Here is a 27,000-nt window from a genome sequence, read left to right as displayed (position 1 = left end):
TACCAGGAGCTAGCTTTCTTTTAAAATGAGCATGCGCTGTAAGACAGTAACTTGGACATCACTGGCAGCATGGTGGTCATCAGTTTGCCTGGATAAAAACTCAGATCTGGATCTCTGTGTTTTTGTCTCCGTTAGCTGTTAGTGCCTGAACTGCACAGTTCAAGGCAAGGGTAGGTTTGTCTAAGGAGCCTTCAGTCACGTTGTTTGCACTGCACTGCAGGCATACTACAAAGGAGAAGCTTGGCGGACACCAGTGCAGGGTATCAAGCACACAGATACTGGAGCACCATTGTTATGTTTGGATTTGTCTCTGTAAACTTACCCCTGGATATTTCTTGAACTGAAGGTGGAGCAGCACCAGATCTGTGTTGTCACCAAGCAGGGTGAGACATACTGGAATGTCACCTTGTCTTTTCTGAGCTTCTCATGCACATCTCACAGATTTCTTAATTCCAAAGTTGTCTCAGTGGCTGAAAAACTGCTGAAGGTATATGTCAGGAATAAAGAATCCCAAAGTTGTGCTCCAGAAATGAAAGAAAAATACCACATCAATTTTGTTTATCAGTGATGTCTGGTGATGCCCAGTTTGGATTTTTATTGTGCTGTCTCATACTGGGTTAATAACAGCTTCAAAGGTCTCCTGAACAGCACAAGTGACCAGTGGGTCTCTGTGGTAGTCTGAAGTGCAAACAATCACCTTACTTCACACCTTGTGTCTTCTGTAAGATCCATCTCTGACACACGATCATCTCTCCTAACTTTAAGTGAAAATGTAAGTTGGGGAGGTTAAAGGTGCTTCAGGTTTTTGCTTCAGCCAAAACAATCCAGCTGGACATAGCATCTAGCATCAACTAAACATTTCTTTTGGAAGGACGTTCCCAGCTTTATATGACAGCTCCTTTACTTAAATAGTCTGTCTTTCAGATTGGTGTGATGACTCAGTATGTTTATATTCCAGTGGTTAGCATAAGGGTAAGTCAGAGTATTTTATTTCATGGATGGGAAAGGAGGCCTGATCATTTCAATGAACTCTGAATGAATTATGTCAGTAATTTGTCTGAGGCTATGGCATTTCCTGGGAGAAGTTACAGGATTGCAGTGAACTTGAACTACCAAAAAACCTGATGCAATTCATTGTGCAGATAACAATTCATGTGACAAAAACATGCTTCTGATGTTTGCTGCCTTGCTGTATGAAAAAGATTTTTTGTTTGTGTGTTTCCTTTTTTTTTTCTTCCCTAAACCACACCATTTCCTTTTAGAATAACTGTGACACTTTTGTTCTTAAATTAGTGGTGTGCTCTCAAGTCTGAGTATTGTGTTTGCAGACAAAGTTGCTTAATAGCCAATTTCTGTTGCTTCCTTAAGATCCATTCTTTAGTTGGGCCATTTCAGCTTGGCACTCTGATTCCTCTAACGTTTTCAATGGAAGATTATGCAAAACCAGTGACTTTTGTTCTCAGTGACTTTTTGCCCGTTCCTGTTTTTAGTGTGTGACTTTTCCTCTTCCTTTGGATGATTTATCTTACACTTTCTAGTTGTTACATTGACCATTAAAGCATGGCATTACATTTTTTGGATGGAATAGTTGTCAAACACAAGTGCATTGTTGACTCCCAGGTTTTCGTGTGAACAGGACAGCACTGATACAGAAATGTAGAATACTTGCAGCTTCTGTTACTCACTCCCAGGCTTTTGAATATTGTGAATAGGTCAAAAGAGGATCTAAGAAAGAGTAAGTTTAAATTTATTTTTATATGATATCATGTATTTAAACACTGACACTTCACACGTTCAGTTTTTGCTCTGTGACAGTGAGAATTGGAACCATATTCCCTTGCATAGAAAGGAAAGCTGTCATCGCGGACACAGTCATGTGAGTCCCATATCTAGAGCTTTAAGACAAGTATCATGACAGTTGATAAAATCACAAAAGGTGCCAGCAGCGCACTGGAATAGGAACAATATCAAGGACATGTAAAGAACTGCAGATAGATCATGTTTGGAAAATATGTTAGATTATGAAAACTATGTGCTATCCAGCTTGGCTGGATTCCCCAATGGCACTGTGACTTTTACAAGGCCACCTGTTTACTGTCCCCTAGTGACATTCTGCATGTCATGGTTGTACTCCTTTCTTGTCTTCTTTCCACTGCTTCCCAGTACAAATACTGCATAGTACTTTGGTGCATGGCTTGCTCAAGATATTTTGATGTTTGGGACCCAGCAGTTGTCTTCCATGTTTCTTTGTAGAGACCCAGCATGCTCTATCAGACTTACTGACCATAGCCTGTTAGCCCTAGTGATATTTCCTTACAGGGAGACCATTTGTTAGGTTTGTGATAGGAACAGCAGGACATATATATGTCACATGCTTACACCACGACTAAGGTTGTTTTATAGTCTAATAGCTTAGATAATTTTGGGGTCTAAAAGGAAAATTGCATGCTACCACGGGCTTTTCATCCATAAATCTTAATGTAATTTGTTATTTCTGGGCCTTAATATCACAGGCATGTTATTGAAATGACACCCATAAGATGTTTTTTTTTTTTCTTTTCCCCCCACAACTTGCAGAAGACAAGCTGTGAATTTTGGTCCAATGAATTGTTAGTCTTTCTGCAGTCAGACAGGACTGTATTTTTTTTCCCCCATCTATTTTTTACCTCTGTGGATTCAGAAAATCAAGTGTGAGCAGTCTGATACAGCAGTCCTAAATAAGAGTAGGATTTTCTCAAAAATCTGAACTGAAATTACCTCAGAGTTACGTCATGGTGTATTTCCTTTATTGAAATCAATACTTCCAGAACAGCATTTGGGTATTAAGTAGCAGTTAATAGTGTTTCACCAGAGACAGAATGTTTTGGCTGTCAGAAGAAATTATCTTTTTAAGCACCCAGTATTCTGACTGTTTAATACAAAAACTGATTGTATTAAAAGCAAATGACTTGTTGCCTCAAAAGCCAGACACTGACCTTTTCTACCTACAGTGTACACAGCATTTAACTGAAAAAAAAGGCTTTTTCGAATCAAGCTTTCTAACATCAGTGGCAGGAAGGGAACTCGTACCAGTATTCTTCAGGAACTGAGGATATGTTTTGGTCCAGGTAAATCTATTCTATGCCCAAACCTCTAGTATTTAGGATTGTCTGTCCTCAAGGATTCTGCTTCTAAGTCTTCTTGCCCTTCTTTTGGAAAGAGATAAAAATATATATGTAGAAAATACTTCAGTTTTGTGTACTTAGAGAATGACTCAGAATATAGACTACCGAGAGAGTTGAGGGAGATGTTTCTTTTCTTGGAGGCCTAAAGTGGGCCAAATGAATAAGCATGTAGCACAAAATGAATAAGCATGTTTCCTTCTACAGTCCCATTTTTCTCTGACAGTTCTGTTATTTATGACTGGTTTTAGATTCATAGCCCCTTAGGGACATTACTCTTTTGAAGTCTTTCTCTGCTTGGGATCGCAAGGTTCAATTTTTTAATGAAATTAGAAGTGCGCCCTTCTTTTCTTACTTCTTACTGATCTAAAAATGTGCTACCAGGAAGATACAAAGTGCTAGGCTGGAAGAACTGGGAGGACAAAGCATGTCTGAAGCTTTTGCAGACACCATTGGCATACTGTAGCACTTAAAGTGGTGCATGTGTTCTTTTTGTATTGTAATATTTGGTGGCAAGAGGAAAAGAAACAGTATCAGGGAATATGTAAAAGTTGGTAAAATGTATTTATATTTATATCTAGGACTTTTCATTAAACTCTCATTGATGACATAGGAGCCATTAACATTTTTTTTTTTCACATTCTCCACAGAAATTGATGGAAAAAAAATTCATATAGATGTTCAAGTGATGGAAAATTAGCATTTATTAAGGCTATGCTTGCTGAGTCACTGATGATGATTTTAAACAGGTTTAGTGTTTTTCATGATATCTTTTTCTGTAGAAGGGAAAAATACGACATGCTGTTTAGTTGCCTGTAAATATTTACTTTGCTGTTATACAAAACAAGCAATTCAGGGTGTTTAGAGAAGGATGTCTTTCCCAATCTAACATTCTTTTCTTGAGCAGTCACTGAAAGCAAATTTGGATACAACAGACTCCTTTTAAATCTTTGGTAGTAAGTTGCCAATGCAAAGATTGGGATTTTTTGTTACTTTTAGGTGTTGATAAGAAGGTAAATATTTGAGGTCCTTCCTTATTATAAGCATCTGATTAAAGTATCTACTATTCACAGTGCCAACAGACTTAAAATAAATTCCTCACAGAAACAGGAATGTAAAAGCAAGGTATTTCAGAAGCTTACTGGTTTGTGTAGTGATGGTCCTGCTCCCCTTTACCTGGTGCAGCAGAACCATACTCTTTTTCACAGAATATCATGACTTGAAGGGATAGTGTGCTCTGATTCATGAGGAGTCTACGTTCAGATGCTTGTGGTACTCTACTGAGTTGTAGATTAATTTTTGGTCTGAACAGGGGATTGAACTCAACAGCACCATTTCCTGAGGGAGCACTGTAACCACTGTACTGTCAGAAAAGGCAATTTAATGTCATTTTCTATTTTTTTTTTTTTTGGCCATGCTTTCAAAAGCAGTTGAAAGTTGAAGTTACAGCAGCTGTGTTTTGGGAGAGCTGTGTTCATAACAGAGCTGTGTTATTCCTATGCTACCTGCACTCAGACCTCCCAAAGGGATCTAATATAGACAGAGCAAAACAAGGTTATGGGATTCAGTGAAGGTGGCTGCTAAGATGCTATGCTCCAACATGACCAGAAGCAAAACTTGAGGCAGACTTCGAAGAGTTTAATATTTTAAAATGTAAGCAAGTGTGGACTTCAAGATGTCATGTTGTCAAGTAAGGGTTGTCCGTTACTTGGAGTTAGGTTTCTGAAACTGAAACTCACCCAAAAACTCACCCAATTTTTTTTATTTTTTTATTTTTTTTTGTGCCTGGGTATTTGAAGCGTTAGTTGCAAGTAAAGGTGGAAATTTAGCTGATATATCCCAAAATCTTGAATTGCAGCGTTTGCCACTTCTGAATAAGGAGTGAAGAAAAAACACTTGAGACAAGCAGTTGGCTCTCTCAGCATTCTTTGTATTTTGCTTATGGTGGAAAATGGTGATGATTTGATTACAAACCTTGCCAATTCACCCAGGCTGTACCTTATGAGCAGACAAAGCGACCCTGAGCTGGCTGTTTCAGACGTTCAGAGAACGCTACCATCTTTAAGCTGACCATCAATTTACATCCTGCTCACTAGACAAGCCCAGTAGTAGGACAGTGTTGAGACTGAATCACCACAATAGAAGGCACAGTGGTTATGAAGTGAGATACCGTTCATATCTCACACCATGCTGGCACCATACCTGTTTTCAGTGCTACCTGGTCTTTAAACAGTGCAAGTTTTCACAGTCAAGGGAGTAAAATAGGCAGTGAGATTAGGCAGGAATAAATCTAGTCTAGTTCCTTAAGAAGTAGTCCAGTTTTCATTCATGCTAGTCACTCTGGTAACCTGTTCCTCACAGAAAAACACTTAGAACAGAACCAATCAAAGGGTTAACATGCAGAGACTGCCATTTACAAGACTACTGATAAATGTGATAGACATCCATCTCTTGATGATCTTCAGAAAGAGTCTGTCAGCGTAATGGATGCATTTACACTCTTGTGTCCTGTCCCGATCAACTTCAATGTGATTGATTTTCCTGACAAAGAGGCTAAACTGTTATTTGTAGGCTTTAACTCATGAGTCATCATTTTGGAAGACTTTGTCCGGAGTTAATTGTTCTATTTTGCCTTACTATAGGGAAAATCTTAATTATTTTTAGTTAATTTTGATTAAAAAAAGATTTAATTAATAATTATCATTATTAACTTCATAATGACAGTTTCAATTTTGCTATTAAATATACATTTGGAATTTTGTTTTTGTTTTGTTTTTATTTAAAGAATATGATATGTTTCTAATATATGAAATCATAGCCTTAATAGAGTTATGTTTTTAAATTTTTTTTTTCCCCAAGACTACTGTATATATTTTGATTATTTTATTATATATACCTGTTTAGCCTTTGGCAGAAGTTTGTACAACTCAACTGAAGTCAGAAAATCATTTTTCTTTATTATTCCGTATTCCATTTGTAGAACAGAAAATACTACTTGTAAACACCACTGAATACTGTGATAAGTTATAGCTTTGTAAAGTACTCGAAAATGAACATTATTGTAAATAATAAGTGGAATGCTCCTTGTCACTGTTATTGTCACTTAAAACAAAGGTTATAATAATTCCTTGGCTCCTTCTTTAAAAAAAAAAAAAAGAACATGGAGCTTTTTATATAATTGGTAAATGATTATTTTTAATTAGAAAATAAGATGTATTTAGCCTTACTACTGAAGTGTATTATGTATTTTACATTTTTTTTTTTTCAAATGCAATACCTATCCAACTTCTAGTTCATCAGGTAAAAAGTTTAGAAATTTCAGTGAAATTGTAGGTTTGTGGATGTTGGGTGAACTAAAATTAATGGTATGATTGCACTAGGCTGTCCACCAAAAAGGAAGATTATATGACTTTTTGGTAAGAATTTAAAACAATTTGTAGCATACATTTAAATAATCTAGCTGTTTTGTGAAATGGGTGGGACTGCCCTTGAAAACATAGGAGTTACTAACTTACACTGGAATGATAAAACTGTGCTTTTTTGTTTTTCAGGTCTTAGGAGCAGATGAGGATAACATGGGGGATGGTTGCTCTCAAAAACTGGCTTCTGCCAAGTTCCTTCGACTTTTGCTCCTAATACTGATTCCATGCATCTGTGCCCTTATCCTTCTGCTGGTTATTCTGCTTACCTTTGTAGGTGAGTGCTAACAGAGTAAATAGGCCTGTTTTCAATTAATGCATTTCTATCTCAATTTTAGTCTCCTTTTCAAGTGCTAATGTGGACATTAAAGATGTATCTTAGCACATCTACCTAACAATCTAAACTGCCTAGTGAAATAATGTTTGTTTCAGAGAAATAAATATGATATTTGGATTTATATATTGAAAACATATTTATGTAACAAATAAATTTATGTAACAATTCTTTTTCTGAATTTCTGAAGGTAGATTTTTGATGACCTGACTACCTTGAATAGATAGCATGTAGATGGTTTTCGGCAGTCATTTTACAACTATAAAATGTATTTATGTTAGACATTTAGATAACTGTCAGTGGAATAGAATATTTGTACCTTTATGTCACACATTGATGTGTAAATCTGTTTTTTATTTTCAGGTGAAGGTTAATGTTATAAGTATCCACAAATCTTTCTGAACAGTCTACAAAATATTACCGTTCAACTAAGGAAAATACGTTTCTTTCTACTAAGTACGAAATTTATATCAATGCAAAACCCCAAGTATGCTTTGTGGAAACTTGTTGCAGAAATATTAGAATTTACAATGGCTTAGTCTGTTAACTCGGTGTCTGTTACAGAATTAACGAGCTAGTAATTTATTACCAACAAAACTTTAAGAGCCTTCCTTTTGTTGCCACTACAGAGAAGCTGACATGTCTCGTCATTAAATCTCTTCAACTACAACATGAGAAAGACAGTAACGCTGGGTTAAAACATATTTTTTTTTTTGAAAAAATAAAGTAAAAAAAACAATTGTTTTGCTTTCAGTGCTGAGAGGATGTGGCATTTTTACTTCAGTTTTTGGTAAAGAAAATATTTTCTTGTTGTGCTTCCTTGAGTAATTCAGGAGCACATCTTTAACAATTGTGGTAATGTGTGTGTATCTTTATATATATATATGGATATATATATATATATATAAATCTATATTTCCCTTTAAAACCCCCAGCTTACATACCATACAACCAAACAGTTAGCAAGCACAGGAAGGAAACAAACATGTTTCATTAGCACCTTCACTTCTGTCAAAACCAAGACAACTTAAATCTATTTTCTCAATTCAGTCTGTAAAATATTTGCAATAATATGTTGTAGACCTGTTCTTTTCATTTAACTTAGGTTAGGCAAGTCAAAATAACAAAGCTAATGAATGCTATGATTGACAACTGAGTCTTGGGATGTATCTTTAAATTGAGAGCAGGCTGAAGTGGACTAAGACTAGTAAGTCTAGCAATTAGGAAATATGACGCCATTCAATTTACTTTCCTTATGTTTATCATTCCATTTGTATCCTTCATATCCTCTGCCCTAGATTTTCATTCTTTGGTGAGAAGGCAGATAAAAAAGCAGGTGTATTTGTCAGATCTACTCGTTCTCCTCCTCTGAGGCATGTGTCGACATAATACTCATTAAAATGTATGAAATCCTCTGGGGAAATGGGACTTGTTCTGATTCTACTTACACAGCAAAAATCAGGACTATCTTCTATTAGGTCAATGTAATTACTGTGGGGTGAAGAATAAGACTTGGTGTTATTACTCATGTCTAAAACTGGCAAAGCTCCCTTAAGCATATCTTAAATTTTCATGATTACAATTTACTATTCTTCACTTTCAGTTTTCAGCTTCTGCTTTATGTGCATTGATAGCCTAGAAACAAATACATTTGATGTCAGTAATTAAATGAACAAATTCTATGGACGTCTTTAAAATGTGTGTAAAATAACGTATTCTGTTCTATTTATTGAGAACACATTATATCCAGAAAAGTATTTCATATTCACTTCAGATCAGTAATAAATTAATGCTGTTAACACTCTGATATTGGTATGATGATTTACAGTGTAAGAAATGAGTTGATGGTACTGACTGACTCACAAATTACCCTCTCTATAGGAAATTATCATCTTATCACCAAATGGAGGAGCTAAGTTCTGTGGTTGTCATTCTAGTATGTTTCACTGCTGATTAAGTCATAAATAGAGAGCTCCAAGTATTAAAACATAAATAGACAGCTTCCAGAAAAAGAGTCTCCAGGGAGACCTTATTGCAGCCTTTGAATACTGAAAGAGGGCTTAGAAAGGTGGAGAGAGACTTTTACAAGGTACTGGTAGGACAAGGGGTAACAGTTCTAAACTGAAAGAGAGGGTAGATTTTGATTAGATATAAGGAAGAAATTCTTCACTCAGAGGGTGGTGATGCACTGTAACAGGTTGTCCAGAGAAGCTGTGGATGCCCCTTCCCTGGCAGTGCTCAAGGCCAGGCTGGATGGGGCTTTGGGAAACCTGGTCTAGGGGAAGATGTCCCTGTCCATGGCAGGGGATTGGACTAGATGGCCTTTAAGGTCCCTACCAACCCAAACCATTCTGTGATTCTATGAGTCTCTGATTATCAGTGATGTGCCAATGCCTTCAGAGTGCACAGACTCATAGGGCAAACCCTACAGAAGAAATCTCAGTGGGTATGTGCTGGCTAGTTACAGCAGTGATCCATCATTCTATTCTCTGTGTAACTGCCTAATCCACTACACATGCTTTGGTAGGCTGCTTTGCTCTGTTTGGTTAGCTTTTTAAACAAATGTGGTCTTCTTGGGATTTCCTGCTGTGAACTACTAGAAATCACTCACAGTGTAAACTGCCAAAATCTCACTTTAATAGCCTGAACAGTGTGACTATTCCTTAGATCTTTTAACTGTCCATTTCAGATCTTTAAATAAAACATTAATTCCTCAATAGTGAAGAGCAACTGGAAAGTGGTCAGTAAGACTCTTGGCAAGGCATCGCTTTGAACCAAATGAATCTTAAGCCAGTTCCTTGGTTTTGTACCAAGCACAATGAGAGCCATCATGCTGTATATTCCCGTCATCTGGACACGTCCAGCTGTAGCTGAAAACACAATTCCAAAATGGTTACAGCTATTTCTCAACTAATTAGCTATCTAGGCTATGATTTAATATCTCCAGCTCTGTATTGAAATTTATATAGTTCCTGCAGGACTTTTAATGCTGCAAAAAAATCTCCAGTAAATTAAATTTAAGATTGAAGATGTACAATATTATTTAAGGGGGAAAAGGACTATAATCAATGAAAATACAAGCCTAACTCAGAAAGAGAGTGGAGACTATACCCTGGAATTAATTTTCTGAATTCTCTACTCTGTAGACTAGGAGGATGAGAGGATAGGAGGAAAGGGGGAGAACAAAGTGCCTCAGGAAGGTGATCCAAAAACATCACATGCTATCTGGAAACAGAGTTGTCATCTAGAGCTGGCCAGCAGTGAAAACCAAGCAGAGGGCTATGCCTACCTCTCTCAAGAGCATCTGCAGCAGAGCCCAAGCAACTGCAACTAGCTGGTTGGAACAGAGCCTAGAGCCATCTCCTAATATTACCTAAGAGCATTATTTAAAAGAACACTGCTACACTTAGTCTTTTAAAGCTTCCTAATACTAATGGTGCCTGCCAACACATAGTAAAACAGTGGCTGGAGCACACATCTAGAAGGTGGAAAAGCTGGATTCTTCAAACTTCTTCAGCCTTAAAATATTTGTTTGGAAACCTGTAAAGTTAAGGTAAAACTTAAAGATCTGAGAAAACAGAAACACAAAATTTACATGTACCCAGATTCCATAAGCCTCCCTACTGGTAATATCAACTTCTTGTTTCCCCTCTCTTCCCGTGCTGTCTGTAAAGGTTATTTTGTAGGCAAAAGGTCTTAAAAGAAATTTAATAATACTCATTGTCAGCTGAGATACAATTGGGAAGGTCTGTTGTCTGGAAGAGGTTCATTATGTGGTCCCCCTGTCAAGAAAGAGAAGGGGAGTTGTTATCACTAGGGAACTGAAAATAGAACAAAAATGTTATTGTTGGAAAGATGGGTTGAAGAAGCAAACAGGCATCTGGGGATCTCAGTGGAAGAAATAAATGACATTATGGGTAGCGACAGCTATTATTCTAGTTCCAGAAAGAGAATGAAATAAGGCTGAGTGGGGATAGGATAGAATCCAGTGGGTAACATGCATATTTTCCTTAACAGTATTTATTGGTCCACTGTGTTAAACAACAGAAAAAAAATGTTTAAGCTTCTTTCAAGCTTTTACCTGACTTGTAATGTATTTCCTACTATTCTGCTGAATGTTTTATAAATAGCTAATCATTTTTACTTTAACTTCAATCATTATTCACAGCTCTTTGGGACTGACATTTTTCAGGCTTTTTCTATTTTTATGTTGAGTGGAGGAGAAGACAGTAGCTGAGGGAGGAGGACAGAGAATGAGATTAAAAAAAAAACACCCTTGAGTTCTTGAGTTAAGGTTATTCTTGAGTTAAGGAAAAAATACACACTTTTCCAAGGGAGGAAGAGAAGTTAATTTTAACTTTTTGAAAGCTACAGCAAAAATGACTGAAGTTTGAAACTTGAAACAAAGTAGGTTTCCCACTCACAGAGATTCAAAGCTCTATTTGGAAACACAGGATCCAAGTAAAGCTACATATGAGTGAGCACAATTTCTGTGCATGCTTAGTTACAATTCCTAAGATTTTAGCAAATCATATTACTGCTGGTCCCCATTGTGAAGTCAAAGCACGTTCAGTCTTCCCATTTGGCCTGACCAGAGGACTCAAGAAAGAGATATTGCTGCTGAAATAATTTGTGGGTGGGAGATTTTCTGATGCTTCTGTAAAATACCCACAGCATACTCCTTCAAATCCCAATGAATTATGCACATTTGCTGGTAGAGAAACAGAAACTTTCACATGCATAGATATAAAGTTCCCTTGGGTTCTGCTAGTGAAAGTCAGAAACCAAGTTTTACTCACAGTCAGTGGCAATTAAGCCAAAACAACCCAGTATGGATAAACAAGTACATGGTAAACCTCAAAGGGTAGCTGTTTCATTGAACCCCTTACAAGTTTAACTTTCTAGTTCCAGTTGCCACAGTTAGAAGTTACTCAATAAAAAAGGAAAATTCTTCCTTTTCTACTCTCCTGGTTCCCTTTTCTTTTTACATGTTAAACTTCCCAACCCCAAATCTTTTCAGACAGTAACTGGAATTAGGGTCTTCTGGCATTGTAAGTTTTTCAGCTGTGATTAATAAAGATTCCTTCCTGTCCAGTCCTTGAATTTCACACTGAGTGAGCTGGTTCAATCTAGCTGCAAAGTGGATGAAGGGGTGAGGAGAGGGATTCTGTAAGAGCAGGAGGTAGGGGCTCAGGATATCTGAGTGGGTGCAGGCTGTGCGTGGTGCCTGGAGCTGGCAGAGCCAAGGTGCTGGCTAAGTGTGGTCATGAGACTGGGCATTTTGGTAAATGCAGTAATCAAACTGAAAATGAAGTTTGGTAGAGGTGGTAGTGGGTGTTGTTTGTACTCAAGAGTCAACTGTACCAATGAGCTAATATAATTCTTTTTTATATATTTTTTTTCCCTTTCTTCCAGGGGTGTTAGAAAAAACTTGCTTTTATTCAAATGGGAGTGAGGTCCTCACAGTTAATGGTGACATTGAAACATCTGACATTCTTTTGCCAAACATGGTTGAAAACAGTTCCACGAGTAATCCCATAGTAGATCTCAGCACATGGACTCCCGCCTGGACCACCACACCTTTATCCCACACTGGCCAAATGAACAAAAACTCAAATATATTTAGAGAGACTTTCCAGGAAAACTCGTTTGTCCCTACATCTCAAGCCTCAGTCCTCAATCCTGATCCTACAAATGACGCTGCTTCGGCAGAGGGCTCTGAATATAGCACCCAGCTGTTTGCCACTGCAGAGGGAGAGACTTCGTGGTCCATAGATGCATCCTTCAACATCACAGAGAGGATGACCACTCTGCCTGTATTAAGCCCTACCTATCCGTCTGTGCCACAAAAAGTGGATCAGAAAAAAAGTAAGTTTATATTTTTTTTTAGTTTTGTAATTATGACTCAAAAGTACAGCACACACTGCTGGCTGCTTCCTCATGAGTTCCCATGAGTTCTGAGGAATTAGTTGTTTTTTGATAATTTATTTTGTCTTGCACATTCCATGTTGCAAGCAATCAGTATCTTATCAGAACATTTGATTGACCCCACTGAAGAAGATGCACTAGGTTCTTTCAGGTATGAATGCTTACAGTACATTCTTCAAATCATGCATGCTTACCAAGTCTGAAAATTAGTTATTGCAGACTGTATTCAATTTGTAGATTGAATATTCTATGTTCCGTTAAAATTATATATGTGGTAAGTACCTTCCTGAACTGGGGATATAATTACAGTTAAAACATTTTCTATGTTAATGGATAAATTGTTCTCTAATTTGAAGTTGTTTCTCCATGCAGCAATAAAATTCAATTTCTGAGGACTGTAATCAAAATGTCAAAAAGAACAATAACGATTAACTGTGATCAGTTCTCATTGGTCTGACTATACAAGGAGGCGCATTTCATTAGTGCCATGGTAATTTTATTGATTCATCATGTCAGTGGTATTGAAAGGTTTCTTTGTATTGTTTTGCTAACACATGGAACACTAGGGTGACATATTAAAATGAATTTGTTTCTCTTTAACTACATATCATTCTTCTGCTGTTGATCTCAAGAGAGCACGGAGCAAAACTTATTCCTGGAGTTATAGGGAGAACTGAAATACATGCAAAGAGGTAGACAGTGACCTGAAAGTGGCACACTCTATTAATTGTATATTTGAAATTTCTATGAAATGAAGAGATGGTGTCTGAGAGAGGTTATCACTTCAGCCATTGAATTATGCATTGTTTTGTGGAGAATCTCTGTATCATTCCTCTCTTGGATTCCATGCTTAGTTAAATACTAAAACCTGATATTAGTTGCCTACCTAATGAGTCTATTATTCAGGTGTGAGTGATCAAATTGATGGTACGTCACAAGTTTTTTGCTCTGCTGTTTTCTTCTAATGCATTCTGCCTTCAAGAGTTTGTCCCTTGCTTCATTCCTGCCTCCCTCCACCCCACCCTGACATCAAATAAGCGGGTAAAAGTTAGGAAAGAACTCTGTTATGCTCTTTCTTGTTCTTTCTGGAGTGAAGTGAAAGAGGAAAACCTTTGATTTTTTTTTTTTAATTTATTTTTGATCTATTTTTAACCTGTGACGTGGAAGAGATTCCTTGTGAGGCCATTTCAGTGATAACTTATTTTCTTATTCACAAATTAGCCCTCAAAAATAATAACTTATTGTGAATCAATGTTTTCTTATTTTATTCTTTCTGTCTCCAGCACTGTAGTGATTCTGTAGCCATTTGAATGGTCCAGGCTTTCTGTACGTTCAGTTTGCTACATGATTTTCTTAAATTGGCTGATATCTTGTTTTTTCTCCTCACACCCCAAACTCAGAACAAATGCATGTAAATGCACACTTGCATTCCCTCAGTGATTCATTTATTTACCTTATGTGGTGACTTGGCTAGTTATCACTGTGCTGAGGAACAGCTCAGAAGCACAGCGTGCTATGCTACAGATATTTCCAACTCTTAGTGTTTTCAATGATTATGATTGTAAAAGACACCTTGAAGTTATTAGGCTGTTGGTTAATGTTAAGCAGAACTATGGGGCCTGTCTTTCTCCACTTGAACTTTTTTGACATGTGCTGTGGGGTCAAATTTTTTCTTTTCTGGAAGATGATGTCTTTGTATTGCAGTCTTATTAACTAGGTAGTTACAGTGTAGATGTGCTTTATTTATTTATATTTATGTGGAAGTTGCCTTAAAACTGTGTGTGCATGTGTAGATATATAAATATAAATTCAGTATGCATATATATACATTCAGTCTGTATATATATATATATATATATAAAAATACTGTGTGTATATATATGTGTGTGTGTATATATATATATATATATATATTTGGGGGGTCCAGAAGAATTTGTACTCAGAATAACTATGTATTCCCATACTTGTCCAAGGCATTGAGGACTAGAAATCAGGAGATCGTGATGAGTACACAGGGCTTCTCACTGTCTCACTCTTGTACTGTCCTTTGCAAATTCTCTTTTTACACTTCTCCTTGGTCTCTTTAATCTCTCCTTTCCCACTAAGCTTTGCTTCCTGGAGAGAATTCTAAGGTAACAGAAAACTTAATTTGATGTCCAAAAGAGTTCTTGTGTATTCTGTTGTAGAGGGAGATGGGGAAAAACAGGACCACAGATATAAAATAATTTTTTGCATAGTGAGTCTGGAATAGTCTTTTGGAGTACAAAGGATTTTTTGAGATAAGTAAAACTTACTGACTATGTGGGAATGGCGTTAGCAGATCAAAATAAATCTCTCTTGCTTTGTGTCTTGATCCAATTGTGACCATTAGAATATGCCAAAAGACAAACAAAATAAGGCTAACATACAGAGACACCTCAACATTATATGGTAGCAGATTCCAGTGACCTGTAGTGAGTCCTGAGCCTTTAAGTTGCCAGAAGTTGTTACACTTGCAGTTGTTCCTTATTTTCTCTAAATTCTTCCAGTTTTTCTTGTGGCCCCCCATGTGTTACCTCTCTGTTGGAAAGAAAGTGAAGGAATACATTTTTCCTGTTGATTGATTTGAGCTTGTGTAAGTTCAGATTTAAAAGTGTTGTTTTGAAGGCATGGCCCATGGTCTTAAGTCACTAGGATAGTTCATTGGAGAGTTTCCTGATAGCAAAAACATCAGGAAGGGAGTTTTAGGTGAACCACCAGGTTCAGCAGTGTGTATTCATGGAATTTGAGGTATATGCGATAATATTTTGTTCATCTGTCAATCAATGAACAACAGAAAAAGAACCATATACTAGATAGTCATTATCTTAAAGAAAGGATGTTTTTCCAAGATAAATATCAGTACAATTTTATCAGTGCTTTTCTTCTCTTTGAAACAAAAATAGGCTGTAATTATGTAGTACATTGGGCGACTGACCAGGAGACATCTCAAGTGTATCAGCTTGAGAGGGATGTTTTCATTTCAAATGAAGCAGACTCCCTGTTTTGTAATACTGCTGATTTGGGGAGACAGGAAGAAGGAGAGAGGGCATTCTTCCTAGAAAAACATCCCGTATAACTAACGGAATATGCACTGGGACAAGAGGTATTAGTATCTAATTTTGTTTCTTCCAGTCACTGTTACTTATGAAGATGTATATCCTTCCCCCCCGCCTCCCCAAATCTTAGCCACACACCCACACCCCCGTTTAGTGGAAAACCGTGACAACATCCACCTCCTAAGATGCAAAGTAATATGACCAAGTGCTCCAAGCGTGATCTCCTACCGCCCCTTCCTGTGCCCGGCATGGCACCCCGGCAGGCCCTGGCACTGAGGGAGTGGAGGGTGCAATGCTGCTGTCCCAAAGGGCGAAGGGCGCTGACCAGGGCCTGGCTGCAACCTTATTTTCTGGCCACCCCTGGCTGCCGTGAAAGGGTGCTGCCACTGGTGGGAACTGTGGCCTGTGGGCATCTCAGAGGCTGGAGAGCAGGACCCTGGGGACATACAAGATAGCCCCAGGCTTCCTCTGCTCTGAGGGGACAGGAAGGAGAGGGATGTAGCCCAGAATATGGGTGGGAGGCGGCGCAGTTGGCAGAAGATGTCGACAGAAGCATTTCACCCAAGGGGCAGACTGGCTGCACAACTCCTGGCTGCACTGGGGGGTCAAGGGCGAGCACCAGCCTTTTAGACCTTTCGTTAGGGAAAGAACTGAGTAAAAGCAAGGTGGGTAGAAATAAAGGATGTGTTTTTCCAGCCCTGGCTTATTCTGAATATACTTGAGAGAAAGCTAGGAAAAGGCATGTGTCCCAGATGAATGTGGATTTGGTTCCTGTTCAATTTCTCTCTGCACTTGCCCAAGTGTACAGGAGGATGATAAAAAACACAAGCCCTGAATGGTTGCTTGTAGGACCAAAGTGGGAAAGTGCCTTTGCAAAAGCATGGCACAGTATCAGATGTATCAGAGGACAGCATTTGAAAAAGCATGTAATTCATGTTTTCTTCTTTGCATCTTCTACTCTTCTAAATAACAAATACTCTTAGAATGAAAAGACCCAAGGGTCCTCATATAGTTTCATGAACATCTTTGAGCAATTTATTTGCAACCCTCTGCTCTGCCTAGAGGTCTTCCTAATCCTCTCTATTGTCTTTTAACTACATCTAAATAAATATTTTTCTCTCTCCCCAGCTCTATTTTGCTGTATTTGGTGTTCTGCCACTACTAAAATCTATAGAGAACAAGGCTGGCCCAGCTTTCTGTTTGGTAGAAAAGAGCAATATGAGAACCACTTTGGGGATAACTGGAAGGGATATGTCACATATGGCACAGAAACAAGCAATTCCCTGCCTCTCCCTGCCTTGTGCTGCTCATTCCAAAGATGTTTTTTTTTTTCTTTTTTTTTTTCCCTACTGAAGCTAAGGTATCCAGTAACTGCTTTCCAAGTCAGACCACGGGTTTCCATCTTCCCAATCCCTAGTATCTCAAACAGTGATCTGATAAATCACCAAGTCTTCTATCTCAATTCATATTTAATTATTCAAGTAGGTTGGAGCAGACCAAATTATATTAAATGTAATAACAGAAATACACCCATGGTAGATAAAGTGTAGCAGTAGACCCATGGTAGATATTTAGAGATATTGTTCTCAACAAAAAAATTCAAAATGTTGTTAAAACATGTTTTTCTCCTGAAGCAAAAATGGGTTTGGTCTTTCAAATTGGCACAGAAGAACAAAAAATGTGGTCTTCTAAGTCCCAGGCCAGTCAACTCATCTGTGTTTATTTTCTTTTTTCTTTTTTTTTTTTTTTCATACAAATTCAAGCATGAGTAAACTAATATGGTAGTTATTGATTTTGTTGGTGCTTGAGTTCCTGCTTCAGGATGTTTTATCTTCTGGCAGTGGCTTTTGTTTCTTTATCTCCCCTATACCTGTTTTTCTCTCAAAATTAAAGAAACAAAGTGGAAAAAAAGCGGCTTCAGAATTTTTCCACTGTGGTCCTCATTAAAAAATACATTTTTCCCCTTGTCAAAATAATCACTAGAACCATTCAGGTTTTCTTGTCTAGCAAAAATTCAGAACTAAATTTTCAGTTAACTTGGAAAAATTAGTGACTTAAAAGACAAACACATGGTGAATTTCCACTAAATCTGACAGCAAGAACCTGGTTTTCATCAGTTTGCCTATTCCACCACTGTTATTTCATATGGGTGTATGGGCATAGCTTGGCAAGCAAACCATTAAGTTTCTGGTTTGCAAGATATATTAGCTGGCAGTGTAATCCAAAAGGTTCTTAGATGAGATTACTGTTGATGTAGAATTTCTATAGATTTTTCATTGCAATTTATGTGCATAAGGAAGAAAAAACTAACAAGCTTTTAGCACCTGGTATATTGCCACTTGCAGGTAACTGGAAGCTTGCCAGAAACTTTAAATACATTTGTGAGAATTTTAATGAGGTTGCTAATACTTTCATACATTTACCTCCAGCTAAGCTTGTGACTTTAATTCCCCTCAATAAATTAATGGCTCCTTATTGCAAGTATTTTGTTTGTAGATGATCGTCTGTCCAAATACACTCTGATGATACCTTATACAGAGCACTGTTTCAAAGAGATCTCAAATATCTTTTGGAATTAACACTGTAATGAGTACTATGAATTACTATCACATCCACCCTACAATTCCATTTTCACTTACTTATGTATCTTTACTCTTCAACCTCTCATGCACATGCTTTACTTTAAAGTGGGAAATTCCCTTGTTGGAAATAATGACAAAGTCAGCTTTGTTCCAGTCTTTAAATGACATGCATGTGTTTTTAGAGTTGATGTCACAGAATCACAGAATCGTCTAGGTTGGACGAGACCTCCAAGATCATCTAGTCCAACCTGTGTGTATGTAGTCCAATGTGTGTATGTTTAAAACATTTACATGTAAAGAACAGAAGTAGTTTCAGCTTTATACTTTTCACTTTTATGCATCCATTGCAGATTTTTATACTTTATCACTGCTTGTAGTTTAAGCAGTTTGTTGTCCAACTGAGCAAGAGGCTAAACAAGGAGTCTCATGCCAGCCTGGCATGAAACTTCCAAGGATGGGAACAATGAACGCAAGGTGTATCTTAAGATAATTGTCTGAGAATTACAGTCACTGACTTCCTTTATAGGCCTATAAGCTTCTCTAAAACCTTTCTAAAAGTCAATTATGTGGTTATTTTGGCAAAAAAGATGTTGTTGATGCATGGTTGGTTCTATATTGTGATTGTTGATCACTTAGTTTCAAAAGATACACCTTAACAGCTGATAGCCATGTGTGCTTTTCTTTTTGATTAAAGTTGATCTCCTTTACGTTTCTGCATGGTCTATTATGGATTGCATTATGGTGCAGCCAGATGTGGAGATAGAGCAATCATTAATATAAAATGGTAAGATCCAAGCTACTGTCCAAACGGAAGGTTAAAGCACTGATACAACAGAAAGAGATTTACAGTCACTGTCATGTTTCACAATCATGTGAAATCCAAGAATAACATAATGAATAACATGATTTGAAAAGGTAATGAAGATGGGAATTTGAAAAAGTGATAAATTGCCCAATAAATAATTTGGCTACTAATCTGTACACAAAATATGTTTGCCTCCCCTTTATTGCAACTGACAATTTAAAAATCCTAATACTCTCCGATGAAATAAAATAGTAGAAGTTCAGACTAGAAACTGGGAAAAACTTTTTCACCAGGTGGGTGTTGGATGGGTTCCAGTGGAACCCATTTACCCACAGACATAGCCAGGCAAAGCCAGTTCCAAGACATAGCCAGGCAAAGCTGTGGCTGCCAGTGTGCTGATGACAATCTCACTTAGAGAAGCAGGTTGGCTAGAGACCTCCAGAGGGTTCTTCCAGCTGGTATTTCTATGATTACGAGGTTTAAAAAATGTATTTGCACATAGGGAGTGGAACACATTTTGCATGGCTGAAAGAAGTTTAGCATAGCATCCTGTCAGACTACATTTGAGATAATTTGCCCTAATTTTTATAGGGAAGCTTGTCATTGCTCTCTGTGTAACTAACATAGAGAAGTAAACAAAGAGCTATAAGACACAGCATTGAGGGAAACTATCTGTATTTATTAGTGGAATTATATAAAAGAAAGAGTCTTTTCATCCTAGGAAGAGCAGCTGAAATACAAGTATGTTAAAATCTCAGTTTGCACAAGCAACTTGGAAGCATGATGTTCATAAGGTTTAAATGCAACTGAACCTGTATGCAGTTATGGGAAACTTCATGATAGTTATGTTAAGCTCTTAGATACCTGTGTATTAATCTCCTTCTTTTACACACAAAAAAACAAACCAAACCAAAAAACAGGCTGTTTTTGATCACTAATTCTTCAGGCTGTGAAGGTTTGTCAGCCTCCTTCTGTTTCCATATAAATAGAACTGGAACCCTTAAGGAAAGCTCCATTGATGTAGACAGCTGTACTAACCTGTTAACAGAAGCATTTGAGCTCTAATAGTAGAAACAGAACTGGGCCGTCACTAAATATTTTTAAAAAGTGATACTCAAAAGAAAGTTCCATCAATACAGACAAGAGAGTGAGTAGCAGCCCCTCAGAATAAAGAAAGGGCCCAGGAAGTCATATACCATTTTCTGCAACACTCACTTTGCCAAATGTGCAATCAAATTCAGAAGATCTAGGCTGCGGTATTTCTGTCTAAAGCAAATTGTCTTTTACAGACAACGGCTACCTATGCTGTAATGAAACAATCGCAGACATACTTTTACAAAGTGTAGCTGTGGGAATTTTCCATACAACTTTTGTACAGAAATTTGTTTTCCAGCTGTGGGAAAACCAACAGTAATCTGTTAGACTGATCAGTCCTTTGTTAGCCTGTTAAGTTTAGTCCTTCCTAAGCCAGATCCTTAGTACACCAGGATCTTAAGTTCCACCTGCAAACTGCCAAGCAGGAAATTGCAGTTTGCAAAGCATAGGTTTCACATACTTGCAGTGTTTTGCTTAGCAAGTGAGGTGCTGTGTTCTGTCCTAGTTTCTAGACAGATTTCACAGGGAGGAGGCTTACATAGGGTTTGCTGCGTTAGTTTTGTCTGAAAGTGAGATGAACATCAGTTACCACTGTGAGATATAGTTGGAAAAAAGGATCCTAATCTCCTACCAAAGAGATCAGAAGAGCAATCTGTCTGTTCTTGAGAGGTAATTAACCAGAGACAACTGGGACAGCTCAAGTACACCTTATTACTATGCAGTCCTATTCAGAGCCTGTTGAATATCTCAACCATTGTACGTCTTTTACAAAGCACTGATTTTTTTTGAACATAACAGCATTGGCACATAATTACATGTTGTCATTCAAGCTAGCATTTGTTTTCATTTATTGAAAACGCCTTTGTTAAAAAAGAATTGTCTAGATGCCTTGGTCCTGTGGAAGCTACCATTTTTTTGCCACCCCTTCCCTTTATTCCTTTTAATAAAGCCTGTTAATAATAGCAAAGTAATGCATATCTCCAAACAACAGCAAAATGCAGTCCAACCTAATGTGCCATGGAAAATAGTCTGTAATGATTGATCTAATCCTAAAATTAATTTAATTTTGTACCTTTTGCTTATTTAATGGTAGGTTATTTGAAATACATCTCCAATTTCACTAAGGAATCCTGTAATTAGGAAGCGTTCATTAGGAAACAGCTAATCAAAATACCATATCAAGAATATAGGCCAGCTCAGACCTCATGGGGGTAGGTATTCAGCATCACTTTTGGCTGATGAACTTGCCTGCTCTCAGCTGTTTCTGCCTAAAGGATTAAAGAAGCAAGTATGTGCCTCAGCACAAGAAAGGCAGTGTCTGAAAGCATCCAGGTGAAAAAAGTGGTGCTCCAAAAATGAGGTGGCTTGTTGAAGAGTCCAGTCACTCATTCCTCTCAAATTGTGTAAGTCAGTAGCTGAGCTAAGTTATGCGCAGAGCGATTGTTTTCAGCTAGCCTTGGAGTTTGACTTCCATTTAGGATCTGCTGTTCAAAAGCCTGTTTCCCTCTTCCCAACACGTTTCTTCCTAGGCTCAACTTTACTCACTCTCATGTGAGCCCTCTTTGTCCTCACAAAGGGGTGGTGAACGGATGCTACTGTCAGTCCTGACCAGCACCTTCCTCCTCAGGCCTCTACCCAGCCCCAGCGTGGGGTCCCTCCCATGGGGGTCTGGCCATCCAGAACAGCTCCTGTGTGGGTTCTCTCTGGGCTGCAGTCCCTTAGGGGAAGCCTGCTCCAGTGCAGCTCCTCCGTGGGCTGCAATTCCTTCAGGGCTCATCTGTCTGCTTTGGCACGGAGTCACCCATGGGCTGCAGTGTGGGCATCTGCTCCACTGTGCACTGCAGGGAAATTCCAGCTTCACTGTTGTCTCTGCCAAGGGCTGCAAGGGAATCTCTGCTCCACTGCCTGGAGCACCTCCTCTCACTCATTCTTCTCTGACCTCGGTGTTTGCAGAATTATTTCTCACTTTTTTTTTTTTTTAATTGCTCTCATGCGCAGCTTTTTGCCCTCTCTTAAACACGTTTACCCAGAAGTGCCACAACCTTGGCTGCTGGGCCCAGCTATGCCCTGTGGTGGGGCTGTTGGAGATGGCTGGATCTGACTGTGTCTGGTGTGGGGAGCTCTGGCAACTCCTCACAGAAGCCCCTGGCAGCCCCCCATTGCCAACACCTTGCCACCTATGCCTAATGTTGAGAAAGCTGGGGAAAACAGGCATATTCATCCTTGCCAACAGTGCTGTTTCTAGTAGTAAAAATGCTGGTGTTATTCCCTCCAGAACGTGTGTATCCTTTTTGTTTTCTTCACTAGTGTTATATATGGACATGTGCTGTTCTGTTAGGATCAGTTGGCGTTTTCCATTATGTACAACATGTGCTGGAGGAGAACAAATACGCAACTTTTCTATGAGTGTGGAAAAAATGTGAGGAAGGGTCTGAGAATGTGTTCAGACTGCAACAGAAACCTGATGTACACCCTCAGCAGCCAAGCTCTCCCTCCTGTCAGGAAATGGAGACTGCTGTGAGTTGTGGAAATCATGTTTTCAAACCAATGTTAATGTGAAAAAAATGGGAAAAAAATGCAGTGACTACGCTTCTGTTATGAAATTGTTGATTTAAACTGTTGATATTTGTACTAAGGAGAAAACAATGTGTAGATTTCCCTGCTGGGCTGATTCCAAAGGACAGATTATAGTTCCTGGCATCTGCTGAAATGGGCCAGAAGAAAGTCACTTGTTGGGGCACTTTTCCTGAGTTATGGGAAAAACATCTGAAATACAATATCAGATGTTCAGTCCCAAGTGGAGTGTACAAGAGAAATTCATAACTGGAAGGAGGCTAAGAAAATCTGTCTTCTGTTTTAATTGAAATGAAAAATGTACCAAGATGTCATAGTGAATTAAAAGAGGTATTAACGTTTTTGCAGACAGTAATGAATTTTGGAAAGAAGTTCTGCTGAAAAGTCCAGATTCTAGGTGGGATGCTGTGCTCCTTTCACCTGCAGCAAAAGTCCATGACAGCCTGCATATGCAATAGCAACAGGACAGAGGAGGGAAAAAAAGCATTATGTAGCTTCATATATCGAATATGAGATTGTGAAATCAAGCAGAATCACAAGACTCTTTTAATGTCGGAAGAACATGGCAGTTTGGGACAGAAAAAAAAAAAGATTTGGTGAGCGTCATTCCAATATCAAGAAGTCTACAAATTGCTGTTATAGGCAAGTTAGACAGGTTTCTAAGTTAGAATGGATGAGGTTGGTTTGGTTTTGCTCTTTTTAATGGGATTCTTTGAGATTTTCAGGACACTTAAAGATGAGATTTCATTCTATGTTAGTAGAGCTTTTGGTATGAAAGAGCTAGGTGAGTGTTGCCATTTTTTCCTGGTTTCAGCAGAGGTGAATTCACTCCCTGAGGCAATGAATTTGTGGACTGCAACTGTGGAACTTGGTACTTAAGTATACTAAACTAAGTTCTTTAGCAAAGCAGCTGATGATTTCTGCTGCATTGAACACTCTCTCATTTTCCATAAGCTTCTTAAAGATGTTCTGTGAAAGTTGCTCTGATTAAAAAGATTATTTTCTAAGGGAAGTATCAGCAAGCTTGACCTGGGACACAAGAATCAGGCTGCTTACTTTCATCTTCAAGCACTCTCATGTACCTTGTTACGGTTTGTGTACCTGAGACAGGTTTGTTTTGCAGATCTGCTATGGCAATCCTAGTTAAAGAAACGCCATAGCCAAGATCTGGGCCAGTTCAAAGTAGCTTTAACTGAAGGCATTATTTGTAATTGTGCTGCATTTACAATTGCTGATGCCAGGAGGAGAGATTCCAGTTTTCCTTTGTACTGCAAGTTAGAAAATAGATGCATGCAGAATGCTGAGTTGCACAAAATTTATACATCCATTTTTAAAGTTAAAATGTTCTTTAATTCTTATCAGTCAGCAATTGACTCTTATGGTGCAATTCAAATTTTCCTAGCCCTTTCAAGCTGCTTTGTGGTGCTGGGCAATGATGGCACATTCTGCAAATGCACTCCTTCAGAGGCTGTGAGCAGGCTCTCTTACCCAATGGTAACTAACCCCTTCTCTGGTCCTAGACAAAATGTTTTTGCTGCCAAAAAGCTATTCAACTCAATGATCTAATCTGAATGAGCTAGTTATTTTTCTCCATTGCGTGTCAGAAAAAAAAAAAAAAAGTGGAGGAAGTCTAGGGAGAGGAACAATTTTGTATTCTAGTTTTGCTAAAACCCAGAGCTGGTTCACTGCATGGCCTCAAAAAAAATGAGTGAGGAACTACAACCTGACTGCTACAGGGAAGGCTGAGTGCTCTAAAAGGAAAACAATCAATCAGGCATAAGCCGCAGTTCCAGTGGCATTTCTTTGAGGCTGCCATAAACATTGCTTTTTGGGAAAGAATGCAGGTGGTTATTTTCAGGCAGCTCAGTTCTCCTGTCCAGTTCTCGAACAATCCAAAGAGGGGAGAAGGAAAGAGAAAATACGTTGTTTAAATTAGTTTAAACAGTCCTGAATGTGAAACCATGGACTTGTATTGCGGTTGTTGTAGAAGGAAGCCCTTTTGTTACCAGTTCAGTCCATTTGGCAATAGCTGGTGATAAGCAGAAAACTCTTAATTTAGATGAATGTCAGAAATGACCCATGTAATTAGGAACCACGCTGCTCTGATCAACAGCTTGTTCACATGTTGTTATTTCCATTCACTGCTCTTTTTTTTTTCCTGCCTAGGTAATGCCAAAAGTGGTTCATGTACCTTGTATTCCCCGTAATTAACGAATCTTTACTGGAGAAAGTAAGCAAATAGGTGGAGGCTTTCTGACACCTCTTTGGCATTTCTCTTCTTTTCTGGTCAATTACCTGCTTGGTTGGGAACATGTTTCATGTTAGTATGTTTTACCATCAGTCAGATCCAGTCATGTATGTGATTAGTATTCTGGCACTGAAGAGAAGTATTGTTTATAGAATGCACTTAGCCTGTACATATGGAGCAGAATTTAGCAATTTGGCAGGATAGTTAATGCATTTTGAGGTTTACTAAATTCTTTTCTTATTTCTGTGGCCGTTTGTCAGCGCAAGATTTTTAATTATTCAAATTTTCAAGTTTATTTAGAAAAGGAATACTGCTATTCATACTAAAATATGTATTTTTTCATTATCTGTTTAACCTTTTTATTTAAGTACCTACTCCTCATTAAATAAGCTGTCCTTTTGTTTGTATTTTAAATGGCCTTTCATCTACTTTTAATGACCTTTAATGTAAAATATTCCTTGCTTTGTAGAGTGTTGTGCCTACACCAGTGTTTGCCAACGTACTGAGCAATTCTGGCACTCAGCAGGCTTGCCTGTCTGAAAGATGTCTTCTACCTATCATAAGCTATCAGGCTTGATGCAATAGTTAATGGAGGGACTTGTTTGATGCAAATGATCAGAATAGAAAATCACTGAGTTCTCTTTTGGTCTCTGTTTAGGGGAAATAACCTTGCTGTAAAATAGTGAGTTACTCAAAGCGTGACCAGCTTAGGCAGCTGTGCAGTACGTGAGGGAAAACTAGCAAATTCGGCAAGGTCCCCTATAAAGCTGCAAGGCAGCGGCTGCTGGCTGTTGGATTAGAGGTCTGTGGCTGCCTTGGCAAGGGCTGAGGCATCTGTTCTCTGCAGCTCTGTGCAGTGTAAGTGAGCCAGTGGGGTGCTGCTCCTGAGCTAATTAGTCGTACACAGAACTAAATGTCTGAGAAGGCTTCCCTGAATTTGCCAGAGAAGGTTCTTGAGAGTGTAGCACGTGTTGTTCCTACTACAGTGAGAATCTGGGATGCATATGATGACACTGTGATAAAACAATTGCTGTTGCCCTGAAATTACACTTTTTGACTCAGAGTTGTGGAGGGTATGGACTTTATGTAGTTACAGTTGCACTACAGTTTATACACTGGGTGAAAGATGTAAGAAGTAGAAGAGGTAGACTGAGCACCATTGTTTAAAAGACCAGGTTTTAAGCCAGGCACCTGCTTTCCAGGAGAGCATCCTAGGATACAGGCATGCCTGGGCGAATACTGAAGTGATGTTTGGCAGGAATGATAGATTCATGGAACTGAAGATGGAACACGAATGATTGTGTTACAAGGGCAGGTCCTGGGTTTAGTCCCTTCTTCCATCTCTCTTATTTTTAAAAGGTCTTCTATAATTACTATAAAGTTTCATTTTCTTGAATGTTGAATTCAGTGCTGTGTTATCCAGCCATAGAGCACTCGTAAAAGGTCAGACAGCTCAAAGGAACTTTAGCTTTTCTCTGTCAGGTTTGTGTGAATTTTAAAAGATCCACAGTAGCCCGTGTACATGATCTCAGCCAAAGTGTCAGCTTCGTGACACACACCATGGCAGGGACTATTTTGCCATTGTACCTCAGGAGATAGGTGGTGATTTTGTGAATCATTCTGTTGAAATTCCACTTGTGTAAGCACTATGTGCTCCCCTTACCCCTAGTTTAGGATAATTTAATTTATTTAAATAACTTTAGTGTGAATTTTTTGTGGGTGAAGAAGACTCAGAATTTTGCATCAGTATGTTTTCGTATTGCCACAGCAGTTACTG

At 38.3% G+C, this 27,000-nt stretch overlaps 1 protein-coding gene across 3 annotated transcripts in view; it reads left to right on the top strand.

Moving 5' to 3' along the window:
• Nucleotides 1–27,000, top strand: part of CORIN (corin, serine peptidase) — a 134,070-nt gene that overhangs the window by 10,325 nt on the left and 96,745 nt on the right. For all 3 annotated transcript variants that reach the window (XR_007166609.2, XM_048072933.2, XM_048072932.2), the window contains exons 2-3: nt 6,713–6,857; nt 12,330–12,782. Coding sequence is in view for 2 of the 3 variants with exons in the window: in XM_048072933.2 (XP_047928890.1) it covers nt 6,713–6,857; nt 12,330–12,782 (598 nt within the window). In the remaining variant the exon portion in view is untranslated. The remainder of the gene's footprint in view (nt 1–6,712; nt 6,858–12,329; nt 12,783–27,000) is intronic.

The sequence above is a fragment of the Anser cygnoides genome, chromosome 4, assembly GCF_040182565.1.
Source record: "Anser cygnoides isolate HZ-2024a breed goose chromosome 4, Taihu_goose_T2T_genome, whole genome shotgun sequence".
NCBI classification, from domain to species: Eukaryota; Metazoa; Chordata; class Aves; order Anseriformes; family Anatidae; genus Anser; species Anser cygnoides.
This window is presented reverse-complemented; position numbering and strand designations above follow the sequence as displayed.